The sequence below is a fragment of the Polyodon spathula genome, chromosome 5, assembly GCF_017654505.1.
Source record: "Polyodon spathula isolate WHYD16114869_AA chromosome 5, ASM1765450v1, whole genome shotgun sequence".
Lineage (NCBI taxonomy): Eukaryota > Metazoa > Chordata > Actinopteri > Acipenseriformes > Polyodontidae > Polyodon > Polyodon spathula.
In genome coordinates, this window is record NC_054538.1 from 72952401 (window position 1) to 72974324 (window position 21924).

The 21924-nt window shown below is 35.1% G+C and overlaps 1 protein-coding gene across 1 annotated transcript in view; it reads left to right on the forward strand.

Moving 5' to 3' along the window:
- Positions 1-12846, forward strand: part of sim1a (SIM bHLH transcription factor 1a) — a 17936-nt gene extending 5090 nt beyond the window's left edge. Inside the window, exons 3-12 of the mRNA XM_041251263.1 lie at positions 3713-3795; positions 4471-4560; positions 4882-4990; positions 5093-5178; positions 5457-5656; positions 5771-5877; positions 6559-6706; positions 9420-9582; positions 10330-10747; positions 11141-12846. Of these exons, the coding sequence (XP_041107197.1) occupies positions 3713-3795; positions 4471-4560; positions 4882-4990; positions 5093-5178; positions 5457-5656; positions 5771-5877; positions 6559-6706; positions 9420-9582; positions 10330-10747; positions 11141-11865 (2129 nt within the window). The 3' untranslated portion in view covers positions 11866-12846. The remainder of the gene's footprint in view (positions 1-3712; positions 3796-4470; positions 4561-4881; positions 4991-5092; positions 5179-5456; positions 5657-5770; positions 5878-6558; positions 6707-9419; positions 9583-10329; positions 10748-11140) is intronic.
- The last annotated feature ends 9078 nt before the right edge of the window (positions 12847-21924 follow it).

Genomic DNA, 21924 nt, shown 5'->3' on the forward strand with positions numbered 1-21924 from the left:
GGGGGGGGGGGGGGGGGGGCAGGGGGGGGGGGGGGGGGGGGGGGGCAGGGGGGGGGGAGGGGAGGAAGGGGGGGGAGGCGGGGGGGGGGAGGGGAGGGGGGGGGGGGGGGGGGGGCGGGGGGGGGGGGGTAAGGAACGGAGGGGGGTGGGGGGGGGGGGGGGAAAAAGAATAATAATAATAATAATAATAATAATAATAATAATAATAATAATTCAATTGGTAACTGACGCGATAGTTCAGAATCAAATCGCTTGCTCAGTTTTACAGAGCTATTATAGGTAAATGCTGCGATACAAGGCCCGCTGGAAGACTAGTTTATGATCCCAACAGCCGACGGACATGTGTGTTGAACATGAAATCACTGACGGTGTTTTCTCATTCCCTTTCAAATATTGTCAACAGGGCATATGGAACATAAAGCACAAGAACGTGTCAGAATTTTAAATATTAAGGTTATTCTCCGTGGTTTTTTTTATTTGAAAGGTCATTGAGGTGGTGGCATTTTTATGTCTGCGCTTAATTTGGTTATATGGGGTTTTAAATAACGAGGTCATTTGAAAACTGAGCATTTGTAATGCCCGTTGTTGCTACGACAGGCCCATTCGCGAGAATTTATACCAACATATGCATAATCAGAGGTAAATACACATACAACAGCCGTTAAGATCCACAGGAAAAAAACAATGTAAAAATGTGCTGCTGTAAACAACATTTCACATTTAAATTCCATATTTAGTTTTTCCTTGTTGTGTTTTAAATCAAATATGCATTTGGAAATAATGTCAGATAAAATGTTTCAGTATATTGTGAGCTGAATTAATTGAACGGGACTGTGAGAGTTGTTTTTTTAGCATTTCATAACCGTTCATCCACGTCACAAAATGACTCTACATTCCTCCAATATCCTTAAAATAGTCTTTAATTTTTATAATAATAATAATAATAATAATAATAATACCACAGTTTGAGATTGATAACATAATCGTTTTTGCATCTGTATTACAAGGTATCTCAGCTTGTTTACAAGAGCACTTTAGTCAGGCGATTAAATATATCTTAGCACGTTTTTAGTGTTGTTGTAGGCAGATTTATTGCAGGTATAGTGAAGTCTTTCAATTGGAAATTAAATATAATGACTTATTCCTGGGCGCTTCATAGCCCTTTATCAATATAATTCTAAGATTAACCGGCTGCCGAGTAAATGACATTATTGTGATATTAAACAGGGATAACACTAATAATATAATAATAATAATAATAATAATAATAATAATAATAATAATAATAATAATAATAATATAATAATAATGAATGAATAATTTTTCTTAGTACGAAAGAATCATAACCATTAAGGAATCCTATTATTGGTATGATATATATATTATATAAATATAATATATATATAATATAATATATATATATATATATATTATATATATATATATATACTTTAATGTAATATACATTATATGAATAAAAATCAGAGGCAAATAAAGTCCGTTGAATCAGTTTACTTCGTTTTACACATAAGGCAAGCAAACTGTGTATATATATATATAATATATATATATATATATATTTCTATATCTAATATATATATATATATATATATATATATCGTGTTAAAAAACATATTAATGGATTAAACCTAATGTATTTATCCTTTTTGTCAAATATACTGTACATCTTATAGTTTTAGTAGTTTTATGAAATAGATTTATGATAGTTACCTTTTTTTTTTTTGATAAGATGCCTAATAGTTTTTCTTAATATTTGATTAACTTACAAATCCAGTGAGATTGACAAAGGTGTTTGGGTTTGAAGATCTGCTTATTATTTATTAATAGAATATGTGTGTTTATTAAATGTCACCCGTCTACATAACGCTTGTTTAAATGCAATGTAACGGTTTTTTAAGGAACGGATTTCAGAGTCCAAGGGTTCATTTTAAATAACCTGGAACCTTTCAAACTCTATCGAGATTTACCATTGCCGTTCCCCTTTCATCATTGCGCTGGAAGAACTCTTTACCTCAAAAACATGCATTTATTATTTTACTTACAAAAGCTGCTTGTTTGAAAACTCCTCACTCTGCCCAGACCTCTTGAAATTACAAGAGTGGCTTCAGATTGCGTTTCTATAATACTTGTGAAGGCAAAGTCTGTTTCGTGATTATATTTTAAGCGGGTTGATGTGAAGAACCCATTGTTCTTCTGCGGTAGGTCAAGTGCAGAAACCCAGATCGTACCATTTTGGCTTTCATCCAGATTCTTACAAATTTAATAGGCCATGCAGCCTTTTTTTAAATATAGGATTTTCACACCTCAACTGTTAACGGTAAATTGCTGTTTATTGTCCGACAAAAACGTTTTTGGAGAATGACATTCAGCCGAAAACCCAATGAAAGGTTTGTCGCACGTGCTAATGAGTGTGCTCCTACACATCAAATGCATTTTTAATAATATGTATGTATCAACATTTTTGACAGCACGCAGATTTATTTCATTATTTAATATTACCATTAAATCCTAGCCCGTCCCATACAAAAGCACCAATAACACATCTTTCAACGCAACCAGATATGTTTCGTTCAGAATAGTCCGCGGCACTGGATATTTTAGTGTACGTTTCCATTGTAAAATTCTGAATACAGTCTATGCTTTCATTCACGTATTTGTTTAAGTATTTTGTAAAATAATAGTAAATGTGTAAAACACGTGGAAACAAATACTGTTTTGTTACATTCGAACGTAGATAAGCCTTTTTTTCCTGTATCCAACTAATTTAAAATACAATACTATAACGACTTTGCAAAAATTATTATTATTATTATTATTATTATTATTATTATTATTATTATTATTATTATTATTATTAAATATAGAACCACATTGTTACCTTTTGAACAATCCAGGAAGTATTTTGAAATAATATGTTCGGTCCTGTTTATACTAACTAATGTAATGAAATCTCTTCCAAAACCTCGAGTCGAGTTTTGGGAAATCATTTCTGTTGATTCCTGTCGTGTAAATATGAAGTGCGTATTTGTTTAATATTAAAATGAGGAACAGTGGTTTATTCTAATCCGTATCTAATGGGTATTTGTTTTGATATCATTTGCATTTCAATTGGGAACGAATAGGTGAGAAAAAACAGCATCCACGTCGTTTTGCTTTCTTTCCTGGACAGAACGCGTTTGCCTCTTTTATTTTTTTTTTCAGCCGCATATTTTATTTGCGTTAAGATTTACTGGTAATGGTTTTGAACATTTTTTGTTAGACGAATGGGATAATGTATTTGCACAATGCAAATATAAAAACATGCCTTACCTAATTTAATGTACCTTCTTGAAACCATGCGCAATGACAAAAACAAAACAAACAAACAAACAAAGGAGTTGAAGGCTGTTTTGTGAAATGAATGATGTCTCATAAAAATCATTTTGTTCACCTAAGTTCACTTTTTAACGGACGCTTGGATTTGAGGATAAATATATTACTTATTGAACTTATTTAATGCGGTCTATGTAATAATAGCTTTACGGATAGAAACGCAATGAAATGCATGCTGATTACAATGCCCAATATTTGTACCGTAACTTTTTGTTATCATTAAAATTATCAATTAAGATGATTCCGATGTACTACGAATGTTTTTTTTTTAAAATTTATTTATTTTAATTTATTTATTTATTTATTTATTTTTACACAGGACTCGGGGAAGCTTGGGGTCATTCTAGTCGAACCAGCTCTCTGGATAATGTAGGGCGAGAACTGGGATCTCATCTTCTGCAGGTAAATAACACTACTACTACTATTACTATAATAATAATAATAATAATAATAATAATAATAATAATAATAATAATAATAATAATAAATGCAACGTTTCTATTTGTGAATTGTGTGCTGCTGTTTAAGTCTGTTTCTTTTCCCTTCGGCGGCGTGATTGACTGGTTTCTCAGCATTACTGTCACAAAAACTACTCTTTCACCAATGTTGTTGTCTTCTTTTCCCGACAGGATTACTGTTTAAAATGTTCTTCATGGTACTGATTTATTTTCAAACAAAAGATTAAATCTTATTTTAGTAATAGGCTAGGTGTACATTACGTTTATAAATGTAACGGTATGTGGAGTTTGTGAATTTCAAATATAGGTCCATGAATACAGTCCGTTTGATTCATTTACATTAAGGCTAGGCCCACAAATAGCACGTATTTCGTTTATCAGAATAGTCTCGGACCATCAGAATACCTGTGGGTAATTAATGCATTCTAAAGCAGCCAATTCCGACAGCGTATGAGGAACTGCAAGGTTCCTTTCGCTACACGCCTTCCTGTACTGTAGTTGTACCGAGTACTTGAGTAAAACGAGTGTTTTTAGATGCTGAGAAAATTGATTGAAAATAATCTGTTATTATAACACGTTATTTCTTTTTGATGTTGTTTTTTTTTTTTTTTTGTCCTAGACATTAGATGGATTCATTTTTGTTGTTGCTCCAGATGGGAAAATAATGTACATTTCTGAAACAGCGTCGGTACATCTCGGTTTGTCACAGGTACGTACATATCTATCTATCTATCTATCTATCTATCTATTCTAAACGCAAGGTAGAATTTAAGTGATTTACTCCTGACCCATACATTTATCTTCCATTGTTATGGATATTATTTAGAAATGTGGCTTTGTATAATGTGAAGAGTGATTTAAAAAATAAATAAATAAATAAATTAACAGTTTTAAACACACCAGTAACGGCTACACACGTTTAATGGAAAACAATAAAATATGTTTGAATGTATATGTAACTTTAGCTACGCCACGCAGAACGTGTAAACAAGGATGGTTTCATGTGAACGACAAGAGTTCCTTTCAACAGGTAGAACTGACCGGAAATAGCATTTACGAGTACGTCCATCCAGCCGATCATGACGAAATGACTGCAGTGCTCACCGCCCATCAACCTTACCATTCACACTTTGTCCAAGGTGAATATCACGAATACATGCATACATAAATGTCAACGACATGTTGTACCTACGCCAACCCTTCGTACAGTTTCTGCAGCGTTGACCCGTCTTTCTTTTCAGAGTATGAAATAGAACGTTCTTTTTTCTTGAGAATGAAATGCGTGCTGGCAAAAAGAAACGCAGGCTTGACGTGTGGTGGATACAAGGTATCTTTAAAGAAAATATATAATTATCTATTAAAGTGAGATGTAGTCTAATAACCTTACAGTATGTAGCCTACATTTATTCAAAAATGTACTACATATAAACCCTGTAGACAAGGAAAAGTACTATTGTTAATATAAACCCTTACATATTTTAAGCCTGTTCAAAGTGTTAAAACAGGGCTACTGTTTTTTGTTGTTATTAATTAGTGTTAAATAGCAATTAAAATAAATATTACCAATGTTGGTATTACATTTTCTTTTAAATCCTCCCACTTCAGGTGATTCACTGCAGTGGATATCTGAAAATCCGCCAGTATAGTCTAGATATGTCCCCTTTTGATGGCTGTTACCAAAACGTGGGTTTGGTGGCTGTTGGACATTCCCTGCCACCAAGTGCTGTGACAGAAATCAAACTGCACAGCAACATGTTTATGTTTCGAGCAAGCCTGGATATGAAACTGATATTTTTGGATTCTAGGTAGGTTTTTTCTTTCTTTCTCGACTTATACAAATTTACATTGCTTTTAAAATTTTACATAGCATATCTGAAGCAATTAAAATAAACCCTCCCTTTTGTTCTTTGCTGTGGCAGAGTTGCTGAGCTTACTGGTTATGAACCTCAGGATCTGATTGAGAAAACCTTGTACCACCATGTACATGGCTGTGATACTTTTCACCTGAGATGTGCCCATCATTTGTGTAAGTGTTGTTCTTTTAATCTTTCAGTTCTGCAGTGAGTTAAGGAACTGCTTGTTACCGTTGAAGTAAAACCATGAAATCTAAAAACAAACAAACCTATCCTATTCAACATAACCCTTTGTTTAATGTTGCTTTTCTTTTTTCTTTTTTTAAAGACTGATGGTTTTTTTTTTTTCCATGCCATACTTATGCGCCTGACAAAATTATTTAGAAAAACATTGTAGATACAACTGTTTAAGCGTTTTAATATTTGGTACACATGTCACATGTAATCACAGTCTCTCTCTGTCTGTTGTATGAGGATACAGGTGCCTCTGTACCAGTAATAATGAAACAAAAAAGTCATAACTAAGCCTGTGCATTCCGGTTTCTACATTAGGGATGTTGTGGTTGCAGTCTGTAAAGCTGTGAATATGGTGTGTGAGAGATAAAGAGGGGGTGGGAGGTTGGCTGGGGTTAAGTACAAGTGATAAGCTGTCTTAAAATGCAAAATGCACGCCATTTTCCCTTTTACAAGCAATCATATAATTAACCTTTGAGATTATTTTAAGCAACCCTTCATATTTTAATATATAGCAACCCTTCATATATATATATATATATATATATATATATATATATATATATATATATAAATATTAATTGACATATATGAATTTACTTTTCTTTTTTTCTTACAAGTACTGGTAAAAGGACAGGTCACAACCAAGTACTACCGATTCTTAGCCAAACAAGGAGGTTGGGTGTGGGTTCAGAGCTACGCTACAATAGTCCACAACAGCAGATCCTCCAGACCACACTGCATAGTCAGTGTCAACTACGTTCTTACGTGAGTAATTACAATATTTTAGTTGTTTAAATTTAACATGAATAAAAAACCTCTCAAACTGGTATTTGAAAGACAATTTCAAGCTCATACAGTCAAAAATAAATGAATACATATTTGACCATACTCTTCTAGATCTGCCATTACCTTCTTTCAGAAAGACTTGTTAAATAAAGAGATCCAGGAAGAGGTTTGGGTAATTGTTCTCGTACCTGTGTGTGGTACAGGGCAAGAAGAGTCCACCTCTGTGGCTTAATTGAGGAAATGCAGGTGCATATACCAGGTTTCCATTATAAAAGTTTACCACTGTAAAAACATAGCAATTTAATAAGGAATAGTGAAAGCATCGTAAAACCTAGGTAAGCCAAGAGAGTTCTAGTAAATTATATTAATAAACATGGCAAAACATAGTAAATGTAAAGTAGAAGCAGGGGAAAATGTAAAATTCCTGTGCAAGTTTATTAAGGGTTGTATGGCTATTGGAAGAGAGCCTGGCTCTTTTGTACAGTATTTAATATGGGTAACATGGTATGGGTTTGCTCCCAGCTTCTGTCTGTGTATTGGGTTGCCTCCCCTCAACCTGTATGGACTGCTTCATTTCTGTTGTGGTGGATGGCTGTGAGATGGAAATATACCTTATATCTATATGATGTTGAATCCAACTGAATTTTTCCAAGACTGAACATATTGAGGAAGCTGAAATCCTGATTCGGTGCAGTTTTTTTTTTTTTTTATTTTAAAGATATAAGACGATGGTAAATTAATAAACTAAGCTGCAGAAGACATATTTCAAGGTAATAATGTAAGTTGATTAGTTGATCTTTGGCACAGTAAATGGAGCGTAATTAAGGGTGTGAGGCAGACTAGAAACAGTCATCTTTCTTTGTTCATGTTCTGTGTTATTTTGGGATTGGGGAGCAGTGCTGTCATTTGCCTTTGCCCTTAGAAATTCCAGGGTCACGTATTCAAAACTCTTACCATTCACTTCGTTGAAACCAGTAAGGAGGCAGAGGGCTGTGTAGGGTTCAAGCTCTAAAGCCTTTTCGGGTTATCTATATTCAAGTAAAACCCCATAAATACTGCTTTATGTATTGAAATAAAATCTAAATTACAAACAGAGAAATTGCAAACAGAGAAATTGCAGTGATCACAACTATAAGTCGAGGGGCAGGTGTATTTTCTTTAATCATTTGATAAGTAATACATAGTGAGTTTACAATGTATAGATTTCCAAGTCAAAAAGTCAATAAAATGTGTTTACAATGTGTACTTATCAATCCATAAAGATAGGGAAGAAACCTCCCTGAAATATTAGGGAGAACATTTTGAGAAATTAACCATAAATAAATATCAGATCAATTTATCAGATTACAGGTTAAATTCACAGAGGTTTCACTGAAGGAATGTTTGATTTCATGAATAAAATACAGTTTGATATTCATGAAACTGTTCTGCACCATTGTTAAAGAATGAGATCATCAGTATAGGAACATTTCATGAATACGTAACAGTACTGTATCCATTATATTAGATTTAAATAAATATCTCTATAAAAAAGCTTCCTCCCTTTTCTAATAGCTCAGCCGCTATTTACCAGGAATGCATATTCAATTTTTTAGAACTTTATTGTCAATTGTTTACCTGCTGTTCCCTAACCCTTTCTCTATCAATCATTGCACTGTTGCACACACAACACAGATTGAATGTATATAATGAGTCAAGCACATTTAATCCTGTTATATCATTTAAATGTAGTTAAGCAGTTTAAATAATGGTGTTTTATATATGTTTAGTCAAGCATCAATGTAATTTGAGCTTAGAAGATTAGACCTAAATTGATTGAAATAATGGGCATGTCTTTGAAATAAGATATGCTACCAGAATACATGCCATGTTTGTACAGTAACTAAGAAAACCATGAATGATTACCTTTCTAACAGAGATGCTGCATTGCATTCCACAATGCACAGCAAAGTATATGAACTGGGGTACAGGGACAATTAGGGGTATTTCATTAGTTCTTGGAAAATCAGGGTGTTTAAAAAGAAACAGCAACACTAGTGTAATTTTTGTAAGTTTAATTAGACACATTACAGTTATTTAGGCCTACAAGTTCATTAAAATATATTATAGTCACATACATACTGACATGGTCATTGTTCATTTTCATAACCTATAATTTTAGAATTCAACTTTATGAAGCAAAATGTTAATTCTGCAGGGTAATGCAAAACTTTTGGCCATAGCACTTTTTTTAGAATATATAAAAATAATATATATATTAGTCATAATATAATTATTTATATTATAATATAATAGATATATATATATATATTTATATATATTATATATCATTAAATAAATTTAATTATATGAGATCTTACACCATAATTTATACTACTTTATATATTAGATCTACTATATATATAAAAAATATATATATTATATTATATATATCTAGAAATGTGCATATATATATATATATATATATATATATATATATATATATATATATATATAAATGTTGAACAATTAAATTACTAGAACGTGGCGATCTTAAAGCAGCTAGAACTAAACTGATGTTGAACAATTAAACTATTAGTTTCAGTTTATTGTAAAAAAAAAAAAAAAAAAAAAAAAAATAGCATGCTCCTTATTTTCTTAGTTGTTTTCTAATCAATATTAATGTTCTTGTTTATCTGATATTACCATGCAGGGATACAGAATACAAAGGACTACAGCTGTCTTTAGACCAAGTACCATCAACCAAGCCATCGTTTCCTTATGTCAACACACCAGCCATTGCTGAGAGCAGAAAAGGAAACCGGGCGCGCATCGCCCGCGCCAAAACAAGAGCTCGGACATCTCCGTACGTGCAGGTAACAAAGCAGTGCTTTCCTTCTGTGATTTCCTGAATAAATGAACCAAATGCACATTCAAGGTAGGAGAGAAAGGGCTTATTCTCTTACCCAGCTGTCATATTTTGTATTTAGTTTGCTTCTTTTTCATTCAGTCTCCCTGCTGACAACCATTTCATCTGGCTCTGGTACAGTCTCGCTTTTTGCTTCATCAGCCACTAATATGATAATTAGTCTCACCTGTGCAACCCCCCCAGCTGGTACTTGCATTGCGATGGTTAATTGCTCAGGTGTTTGTTTCTCTTTTTAATTATTGAAAGGCGAAAAATGCTTAATTGTATTATATGTATTTAGTATTGAATCACAAAGAACAGTCTTGAAAATCATAATGTTTTTTTGTGTCAAAATATTACAGTAAAATATGTACTGTGTATGTCAATTGTTTACTGTCATAGATAACATGTTCTTATTTTGCATTAATATTAATAATTATGCTTTTAAAAAATGAGCTATAGCAGCAAATCTAATGCAAAGCCAGTACCACAGTCACATTTTTATGTCTTTACATAAATAGAATGTTTACTTAAATATTTAACCAAAAAAAGACGTCATAAAGGAGTATTCTTTTAAATTCAATACTAGATATACTAGATACTAATACTAGGACATTTTTATTTTGCCTAAAAAATAAATAATAAACAAGCCAGACACCTGTGAAGCTTTTATTCATTTATAAATAGCCCATTGTCTTCTTTAAAAACCTTGCAGTACTCTGGATTTCACACGGAACGCTCAGAATCTGACCATGACAGCCAATGGGGTGGGAGTCCACTGACAGACTCTGCCTCCCCACATCTGCTGGACCACGGAGAAGGTCCACACTCCCAGCACCCTGACATCTCCTGTGCCTACAGACAGTACTCGGACCGCAGCTCTCTTTGCTACGGGTTTGCTTTGGATCAGGCCGCCAGGTTGACTGAAGAAAGAAACTCCCACTACCACACACAGGCCTGTGAAGGGGGAAGGTGTGAAGCTGGTAGATACTTTCTAGGCACCCCACAGCCCGGAAGAGATAGTTGGTGGAGTTCCCCCCGGACCGCATTGCCTGTGCCTAAGTTGTCACCAGAAAACAGAGAAGGATATGAGAACAACATGCCACACATTGCTTCAATTCACAGCATTCCTGGTAAGGGTGATAAAAGTAATTGCCGAGATGTCAGATTATAGTAATCAAAGTGAGTGATAATAATATCATGCTGAACAAAAATTACAAAGTAATAGGCCACGCCTTTTCTGGATATTAAAATGTATTTTAATATCTGAAATGTACCCACATCCAGCTATAACAACGGATAGATATTAAGTAAAAACCAAAAAAAATAAAATAAATCTATTTTAAAGAATTGTCTTATTAAAAAAAATAATTAAAATTAATATAATTTGATGTTGTGTTTGTAAAACATATTAATGATATATGAAAGTTTCCAGAACAAGAATAGCAATTTTTAATTATTATTTTTTTTTAATAAGGGGAACCATGACGTTATACGCTTAATGTGAGCCTCTGTATTGACTCTAGGGAGAGGCCACTGGGATGAAGACAGTGCTGTCAGCTCTCCGGATCCCGGTTCTGCCAGCGATTCTGGAGACAGATATCGCAGTGACCAGTACCAGTGCAGCCCTCACGAGCCCAGCAAGATTGAAACATTGATAAGAGCCACACAGAAAATGATTAAAGAGGAAGAAAACAGGTTGCAGCTTCAGAAGGCCACTCAGGATCACTTGGCATCAGTTAATGGGGTGGCAAAGAGCCACTCCTCTTGTTATGCCATTAACTACCCACAGACTCAGCTACAAGGGGTTGTGTGCCGGGGGCCAGGGGTCACCAGCTCTGTCTTGTGTGACCACCTCCAGCACAGGGACGGGCCCCAGGAAAACAAGCAAGACAACAGCCCAACATCACTGTCACGAATAAGTAGCCCGATTTCAGACAGAATTTCCAAATCTGGCTTATCATTAGCCAAAGACTACTTGCAGGCAGACCTGTCTCCTCATCAAACACCCGGAAACCACTGTGCATCCTCCCCCACTAACTACGCCTCTCACCATCGGCAATACTTAGACAAACATACTTACTCCCTGACTGGATATGCATTTGAGCACCTGTATGACAGCGAGGCCCTCAGAAACTATTCTCTAGGCTGCAGTGGCTCCCACTACGATGTGACTTCACATTTACGAGTGCAGCAGGAACAGGCACAAGGACACAAAGGGGCCTCAGTCATAATCACAAATGGAAGCTAACATTTGTAAAGAGCATGGTGCCAAAAGTGGTTCAAAAATTGCATTTTTTTAAAACAAACCTTTCATTGGCTCCAGGATTTTATAAGTGCAATGCAAAAGAAGTAACAGGCTGGCAGTATTGGGAAGTATACAGCAGAAAGTCAGACAGATTTAAATGCACTATAAAGTATTATGGGTTTCTTTTTAAGGTCTTGTTAACCTTCAGTAAATATGAAGGTGCAGCCAAGTTAAACATAAACCAGGGTATGTGCCCTTTTATTCTTCTCTGCATTTGTGCACACTACATGACTCATTTGCATAAATTGTGAAAATGTGAAGAATTTATGGAAACAAAGATTAGGGAAAGATAAGTATTTATATATAAAGAGCTCTGTTTAAAAAAACTGGAAAACAATCCAAAATCATTTAGTGCAATCAGACCAAAAACATTTTTTTTCTAACTACCTAGGTAATTTTGTTGTTGTTCAAAACAACAAAGAATATGCAACAAATCTGAATGTGGCCAAACATGGGGATGAATAGAAATGTTAAAATGTAAAGTTATTATTTTATGTGTTTGATTTATTTGGTAGGAAACATGAAAGGCATTGTGCAAACCTATATTGCTTTTGTTTTGTTTTTTTCTAAACAGAGTAATACATGTGCAGAAAAAACAAATGATGAGTTTCTGCCAGGTTCCTACATGCAAAATAGAAATAAAATTAAATGCAAAGTATTTCTGGGGCAAGCTTTTTATGTCTTGATCTCCATATTATATTGACAATATTGTTTTGTTTTAAGTACCAAACTAAAGCAAGCAAATAAGGAGATTTCTCTCATGGAAACGTATCTTAACTGTTTGCACCCTCAAAAAATATTTCTGATTTTAAACACACTGAAAAGCCAGGGGATTATGCTCTCTATCTTGCCAGCTATGGCCAAAAGTTTTACATCACCTAGAATTGTAGGGTTGAAGCATAATTAAAAAAAACAAACAAACATATGAACCTAATTTAGATCTTTTTATTTAACATCATGTTATCAAAGGAACTACAAAATGATATCGTAATAGTCTACTGAAAGCCATAATAGTAGTACAGTATTCGAAATGTCAGTTTTGGTCAGTTTTTCATTAAGTATATGGAAAACTACAAAGCAGTGTGTATTTCAATATGTTAACGTAACATTATTTAGCAGGTTTCATTCAACTTCATGAAGCAAAACTAGTTAATTCTATAGGATGATGCAAAACGTTTGGCCATGGCTGTAAGCAGTAGTAGCCTTATAGTAAATATAAATGTAGATACAGTTTGTAAAACGTTTTCCAGTCACCCCCTCATCCCCTAAGTATGTAATGTAGAAGATTGTTTGGTTTAGCTACTTAGTTCCTAAGAACATGTAAAGTGTTTCTCCTCTGGATTTATTTATGATGTAAATACGCTCTCAGAAAGGCATTTGAAGTACAAGTGCATAAATGTATTTATTATGTGAACGAGACAAATGTTTTTTTTTTTTTTGGGTTTTGAAATATAGTTGCAACCAAACAAACTTCTGGCTGCTTGTGTCTTATTAAAAGGGGATGACGTTAAGATGGAACCTTTTGTCCAGTAACATTATATATATTATATATATAGTGGGAAATTATTGACCTGAGGGAAGACTATTGTTACAGTCGGGGCTATAATTGCACCCTGGAGGTAACAATAGTCTTGCCGAGGGGCATTTAATTTTCTACTATGAGCTGAGTCTGCAGTACATATTTAATATAAGAATCAGTCAAGAAAATAAGTATGGCAAGGGTGGATAGTGAATATGACTTTATATACTCTGAAGCCATAAATATTGCAAGCCTTTTATTATGTGTTTTTTGCGTATGAAAAAGTAAACATTTTTGGCATGAATATCTTAATGCTGTACATATAATGAATAGTATTTTGTTTAAATATAGATGATGCAGTTTAAGTAAATAACTAAACAACACAAATAAATAACAGAAAATGTTTTTGAAGTTCACACCACAAGTTACTTCTTTCTTTTATAGTTAGTTTTGTAATTCATTTTCTGTTAAGTCAGAGAATCAACTTTCAGCTTTTTTTTCATTCAACTATTTGATCTTGTTGTTGGAGTGGAGGTGGAGGGTGTTCCTTTGAAAAGGGGCAGGACTGATAGTGATACACCAGTGCCCGGTGGTGTAAGGATGCTAGGACAATAGTTCATTCTATTTTTCCCATTCATTTTCTCTCTCTCTCTCTCTCTCTCTCTCTCTCTCTCTCTCTCTCTCTCTCTCTCTCTCTCTCTCTCTCTCTCTCTCTCTCTCTCTCTCTCTCTCTCTCTCTCTCTCTCTCTCTCTCTCTCTCTCTCTCTCTCTCTCTCTCTCTCTCTCTCTCTCTCTCATTGTTTTAGTATAATATAAGTCTTTACTTGTCAAGATCATTTTGTAAAATTCAATGACAAATGTCAATTGGTCCTACGTTTTAAAAATAAAACAGCAAATGAAAAGTGCAGTATGATGAACAAAAAAACCAGACGGTGGACCACAAAACTACCATTGTTTGAACCATTAGAAGGGGACTTCCTGAAAGCCATTTTATTAACAGTATGTGGGTCTCTTTAGTGTATTTTAGTTCTGTGACCAGCACTTTACATATCCTAACATTTTAATACAAGACTTCAGTAAATAGTTTGCAACTTAATGCTTCAGTCCAGAGCACAATATCTCCCTGGATATATGAATATTATGTCTTCAAATAAAAGTGTTGATGGAAATCAATACTGCAGCATCTTGAATTAGAAAGGACCATTTCAGGGATCAACAAGATCAATGAAAAGGAGTCAGCTGATGTTATTTAGGGCAGCACCACTGCCAGCACCAGGGTGTTTTTTTTGTTTGCTTAAGTGATTTTTGTAGCAGCTCGGCATGAATTGGTCGATGCCTACAGAACTTCCATTGCAAAGACATTATTGATGCTCTGGTGTTTGGTAGCCTCGTCTGCCGGTGTATTACTGCAGCATTAACAGAGAGTGTACAATCACAATCACCATAATTCTTAAGACAGAAAGGGTTAATTAGTATACGTAAGATTTTGAAGCTCAAATACTCAGCTTGCTGCTTATTAGATGTGTGAGATGCAGATGCATGTGTGAGATGCAGATGCGTGTGTGAGATGCAGATGCGTGTGTGAGATGCAGATGCGTGTGTGAGATGCAGATGCGTGTGTGAGATGCAGATGCGTGTGTGAGATGCAGATGCGTGTGTGAGATGCAGATGCGTGTGTGAGATGCAGATGCATGTGTGAGATGCAGATGCATGTGTGAGATGCAGGTGCATGTGTGAGATGCAGATGCATGTGTGAGATGCAGATGCATGTGTGAGATGCAGATGCGTGTGTGAGATGCAGATGCATGTGTGAGATGCAGATGCGTGTGTGAGATGCAGATGCGTGTGTGAGATGCAGATGCGTGTGTGAGATGTAGATGCGTGTGTGAGATGCAGATGTTCTGCCGACAGTGTTGTTTGTCAGGATGTATGACTTGCTGCTGCTGCCGCTGCCTTTATATTAGAAACTAAAAATGCTTTGAGGCTGGAGGCGCTCCAGGCATGACGATACAAAGCAGGTGACTGGAAATACTGGGCTAGGAGCCCAACCCTTTTATAATAATGGGCTCATACAATACACATTGCAGCCAAGTGCTGTTTGAAGCTTCAGCAGGATATGAGTACAATGTAAGACAAATGTTAAGCCACTGAAGACATTCTGATGTTATTGTTTCTCTCAGTGGAGGTTTAGCTCCAAAATAAGATAATGTGTAACTGTAAATGTATACCCGTGAGTCCAGCATTAATTGCTGCTGTTCAGATTTACATTAAATAGAAGATATCAAACAGCTTCTCGATGAATGTACTTGAACTTAGTTCCGTTTTTAAAAGTCTTACAATTTGTACAGAACCTTTAAATATTCTTCAATGAATCAATTTGAGATTTAGAATGTAATTGTGTCTAAAATTATTTGTTTATTTAACAGATGCCTTTATCCAAGGCGACTTACAGAGACTAAGGTGTGTGAACTGTGCATCAGCTGCAGAGTCATTTACAACAACATCTTACCTGAAAAACAGAGCACAAGGAAGTTAAGTGACTTGCCCAAGGCCACACAGTGAGTGAGGCAAGATTTGATCCGGGGACTTCCAGGTTACAAGCCCCTTTTATTTAACAACTGGACCACACAGCCCAGCCTCCTACTGCTATAGAATCTCATGTAGAATAGGCATGTGCAGGGGTTGTTCAGGTTGTAGAGTTTTCAACTTAGTCTTTTGTCTTACATTCACGTAAACAAAGATGTTTTACAACGCTAAGCTTCTACTTTTGAGAATTTCAAATTAGCCAACATACGCCATGCAAAATGGTCATAATAAACACTCTCTATGCTCAAAATATTTAGTCTCTAAATTGCTTAAAATTCAGATAGAGCCACATGGTTAATATACTGGCAATTTGTCATCACTGAAGTAAGGTAAGTTTAAATGCACCATTTCTGAGGAGTTCCTCCACCACAGGTAGGTTCAAAACCAACAAACCCTCTTGCTCACAAGGGATTGGCTTGTGAATAGACCAAAGTGAGCACTGTGGAGGGCTTAATAATGTGTACTGATTCTGGATTCTTTTTGCTTTTACTATGGCATTGGTAGTTACAATGCTGGAAAAAGATAGCAACGCTGTAGAAACCCGCTGTGAAAAACATAACAAAACGGTATGTTACTTTTAGAGTTCCCATTGAAAATATCCTCTTACTGTCTGTCTATATCACACTGTACCGATGAACACGGTAACAACCTTCCCTTTGCATCAAACTTTTCTCATAAACTTCTAGCTTCCTATAGATCAGTTGGATTTGGCTTCAATGAGATTTAATATGACTGTTTTTAACCTGCAAGTGTACCCATTCACTTTCTTACCTAAAACAGTTCAAAAGCATTAAATAGTCATACTTCTCCAATATCATAAGAAAGAACATAAGAAAGTTTACAAACGAGAGGAGGCCATTTGGCCCATCTTGCTCGTTTGGTTGTTAGTAGCTTATTGATCCCAGAATCTCATCAAGCAGCTTCTTGAAGGTTTCCAGGGTGTCAGCTTTAACAACATTATAAGGGAGTTGCTTCTAGTCCCTCATAATTCTCTGTGTAAAAAAGTGCCTCCTAGTTTCTATTCTGAATGCACCTTTATCTAATCTTAGAATTTTGAATACTTGAATCAGATCGCTGCATAGTCTTCTTTGTTCAAGACTGAATAGATTCAATTATTTAGCCTGTCTGCATATGACAAGCCTTTTAAACATGGAATAATTCTGGTCACTTTGCTTTGCACTCTTTCTAGAGCAGCAATATCCTTTCTGTATGGAGCTGGCCAGAACTGAACACAATATTGTAGATGAGGTCTTACTAATGCATTGTATACTTTTAACATTGTTTGATTCACAATATTCACAATATAGCCAAGCATCTTGTTGGCCTTTTTTATAGCTTCCCCACATTGTCAATATAAATTCCTATGTCTTTTTCATAGATTCCGTCTTTAATTTCAGTATCTCCCATATGAAATTTATAATGCACATTTTTATTGCCTGTGTGCAGTATCTTACAATTTTCTCTACTAAATGTCATTTGCCATGTGTCTGCCCAGTTTTGAATCTTGCCTAGATCATTTTGAATGACCTTTTCTGCTGTAACAGTTTTTGCCACTCCTATTTTTTGTGTCATCTGCAAATTTAACAAGTGTGCTTACTATACCAGAATCGATTCTGGTATAGTGATAACTCAGGCTTATTGGTCTGTAGTTACCTGGTTCGGTTTTTTGTCTCCCTTTTTTGGAAAAGTATTACATTTGCAATTCTCTAGTTTGTCGGTACAACCCCTGTGTCAAGAGACTGTTGCATGATCTTGGTTAGAGGTTTGTAAATAACTTCTTTCACTTCTTTGAGTACTATTGGGAGGATCTCATCCAGCCCAGGGGATTTGTTTATATTAAGAGTTCCTAGTCCCTTTAACACTTCTACCTCTGTTATGGTAAAGTTATTTAAAACTGGATAGGAAGAGGCCAATGTGTGGGGCATGTTGCCCTTATCCTCCTTTGTAAAAACTTGTGAAGAGTAATCATTTAATATATTTGTTATTTTTTTCTCTTCGTCTATGACTTTGCCATTTGTATCTCTTAGACATTTTACTCCTCTTTGAATGTTCTCTTGCTGTTATAATATTGGAAAAACTTTTTGGAATTGGTTTTAGCCCCCTTAGCAATGCTTGTTTTATCTCTCTCTTGACCTTTCTACCTTCCTTTTTGACTTGTGTTGGCAGTTTCAAGTACTCTTTCTGTGTACTTTGTTCTTGGTCCTTTTTAAAACGCTCTGTAAAGTGGCTTTTTTCTCTGAGTTTTTGTTTTTAATTGATCTTTTAAACCATTTTGTCAATTTTGTTTTAGATTCAGATTTGTCTACTTTTGGGATGTAATTTTTTTGCGCCTCGAGTACTACATTTTTTAAAAAACAGCCATCTTTCTTCCGTGGATGTTTTCTCTAATTTACTCCAATCTATTTCTGTTAGTCTCTGTTTCATTCCTTCATAGTTTGCCTTTCTAAAATTGCAAACCTTAGCTTTAGTCATTACTTTTGGAGTTAAAATGACAGCGCTCAGGGGTCTACATTAAATCTTATTATTTACACAATCAATACACAAAGCAGACTGCTTCCCAAAATGAAAAGCCACGGGGTGCTAGTTTAGGGTCATTTGATTGTTGTTTCCAAATTTAAAACCAGAATAGCATGCATTCATATCATCTTTCTGTCTTCAGCGTTAGATTTTGTTCTGAAGAATGCCCAACACGATTGCAATGTTCATAATATAATAACAGGTGAGTGTGAAAATATAAGTGCTTACATAATGTATGATTGTATTTGATGCAAAACTGAAACTCATCATTCTTTACCGCACAATTTAAAACATGCACACAGCTGCACGATTATAACCGAAAAATAGATTGAAAACATTTAAGCAAAGGGTGCCGGGCTCTTAGGCAAAGAGACACTCAAAAAACATCAAACAAAAGTGGAGAAGCAGAATGGATTATCTTCAAGCTGTGCTGCTCTTTGTCGACACCGACATGGATTTTGGGTCAAATGCCGAGTGTTAAATTCGCGTGAAAACATTAAGCAAATGCAGTTCTTACAAACGTTCGTGGTTGTATGTTCTTGATTGTTCAAAATGTTTTATTTATAGAAGGTAGACACGTGCATGTTATTATTTTGCATTTATATCAAATTACATTTTTTTAACATATTAATGGTAAACGATATCTGCTTCCCTTTTTACCTTTTAAAGTCTTTAGATCTGAAATCATCCATCATACTCTGAAGTAACAATGCAGTTGGATATTTATTCATTTATACTGTTGTTGTGCACATTTTAAAAACAGAACACTGGTAGGTAACTGTTTTAGCCATATCAAGTGTTACTTACTTTATATTATAATTCACACATAGTCCATGCCTTTGAATACAGTGTATCTTACATTTAAAGTGTTACATAAACACAGTATTATCTACTATACAATTGCTAAAGCACAATTACCAATAAATAATTATCATATTTCTAAATTCTAAACAAACAGTGCAATTCTCTTAACACAATGTTATCTGAGAATGACTCCTCTTCAAAATGCATGTATCTTTTGCATTTGCCAAAAAGCAACAGAAGTTTAGTGATCGAAAATTTCACATATTGAAATGCAATTTGCACTGCTGAACCAGCATTTTGCAAATGTAATTCATGCATAAGAGATCCTAAAAACCCCTAAAGGCAAAACACAAGTGTGTTAAAAAGGGAATGGGTTTGTAACAAGTGTATTGGGCTCTTCGTGGTTATGGCTTTGGTTGTTGTAGTGGGCCTGGTCTGTTTATTAGATCTTTAGCGATGATACAGGTTTCAACTTGTATAAAGTGAGCCAACCAAGATTGAAACATGCTGCCATATCTCAGTTTCCACCAGGTGCTGGTTGGAGCAGGATTGGTTGATCACTGGACTATAACAATAATACAAATAATCAGACAGCAAGCCAGTGAATGCTGAAAACTAGCATCAATTAGCAACGATAAAGTTGCAGATAGAGTATTCATTTTCTGTTAAATGTTTGATTCATTGATGTATTATGTCATGCAAGATTTGCAATTATATTTGCAATGTATATTGCAATGTACAACTGCATGCAACCTGCAAAACTAAATTAAGTTTAATATTGTTATATACTATTTTTTAAAAAAAAAACACAGTTTAAACATTTGTCATTCATACTGCTTTCTATTATCTTTTGAATCTACTACAGTTCCCTTCCCAAAAACTGCACAGCACTATATTGGTTCTTATGCAGATGTCTACCGTTTGTGCAGTTATTACCTCTCTTATCGATTTATTTTATTTTTTTATTATTGATTACATTTATATAGTGCTTTTTATAGAAAAGTATTGCAAAGCACTGTACAGTACATAGCAGAAAAAGAGTAAACCACAATACATTTGTATAGCATGTCACACATACAACTGCCAAGTCAGACCATTTAAATAACAGTATACACATAATACAAAAGCAGCAGAGGCAGAGAAACCCATAATTTAGCTCGACAAGAAAAAGCCGTATCTCCCGTGTTGTTTTTGCTGATCCTAGGAATAACCAGCAGGCCCGCATCCTGTGATCTTAGAGTGCGGTTTAGAAGATACAGGGTCAGTAACTCTTGCAAACAACTAGGTGCTAATCCATTCAGCGCCTTGTAAGTTAACAGCAAAAAATCTTAAAATCAATTCTATACTGCACAGGGAGCCAATGTAAAGAGGCCAAAATAAGGGTAATATGTTTGCTTTCCCTGGTTTTAGTCAGAATTCTAGCAGAGGTATTCTGAACAAGCTGCAAGCGGGATACCACATGTTTTGGGACACCAAAAAAAAAACATAAACAAGATGCTCGGATATATAGTGAAAAGCTTTGAATTTAAATCAAGGGAAGTAATGTTAAAACTTTACAATGCATTAGTAAGACATCTAGAATATAATGTTCAGTTCTGCTACAAAAAGGATATTGCGGCTCTAGAAAGAGTACAAAGAAGAGTGACTCGAATTATTCCAGGTTTAAAAGGCATGTCATATGCAGACAGGCTAAAAGAATTGAATCTATTGAGTCTTGAACAAAGAAGACTACGTGGCGATCTGATTCAAGCGTTCAAAATGTCGACCCAAGGGACTTTTTCAACCTGAAAAAAGAAACAAGAACCAGGGGTCACAAATGAAGATTAGACAAAGGGGCATTCAGAACAGAAAATAGGAGGCACTTTTTTACACATAGAATCGTGGGAGTCTGGAACCAACTTCCCAGTAATGTTGTTGAAGCTGACACCCTGGGATCCTTCAAGAAGCTGCTTGATAAGACTCTGGGATCAATAAGCTACTAACAGCCAAACAAGCAAGATGGGTTGAATGGCCTCGTCTCATTTGTAAACTTTCTTATATTCTTATTTTCTTAATATGAGTCTCAAATGTTAGATCAGGATCAAAGACACCAAAATTTCTAGTTTAAATTTTGATGAGAGACTGCAAGGGTTGAGCTCATGTAATCCCACATTTTCTTTTAGTTAGTTCTGTGATCCCACTAGCATAACTTCTGCTTTATCTGAATTCAACATTGGAAAATTCTGTGACATCCAATGCTTGATGTCTGTAAGGCAAGTAACTAATAACACCCAGGCAGAAGAAATTCTTGGTTTTAGGGACAAATATATCTGGGTATCATCCGCATAGCAATGGAAGTTCACTCTGTGTCTGCGGATAATGTCACCTAACGGAAGCATATATAATAAAATAGCAGAGACATAGAATGGAGCCCTGTGGAACACCGCAAACAACTTCCGATAATGTTGATTTTACCTCCCCAACAGAGACAAACTGAAATCTATCAGAAAGAAAAGATTTGAACCAGGATAGGACAAGGCCAGACAGTCCCACTGTGTTTTCAAGATGATTCCGTAGGATGGAATGGTCTACAGTAT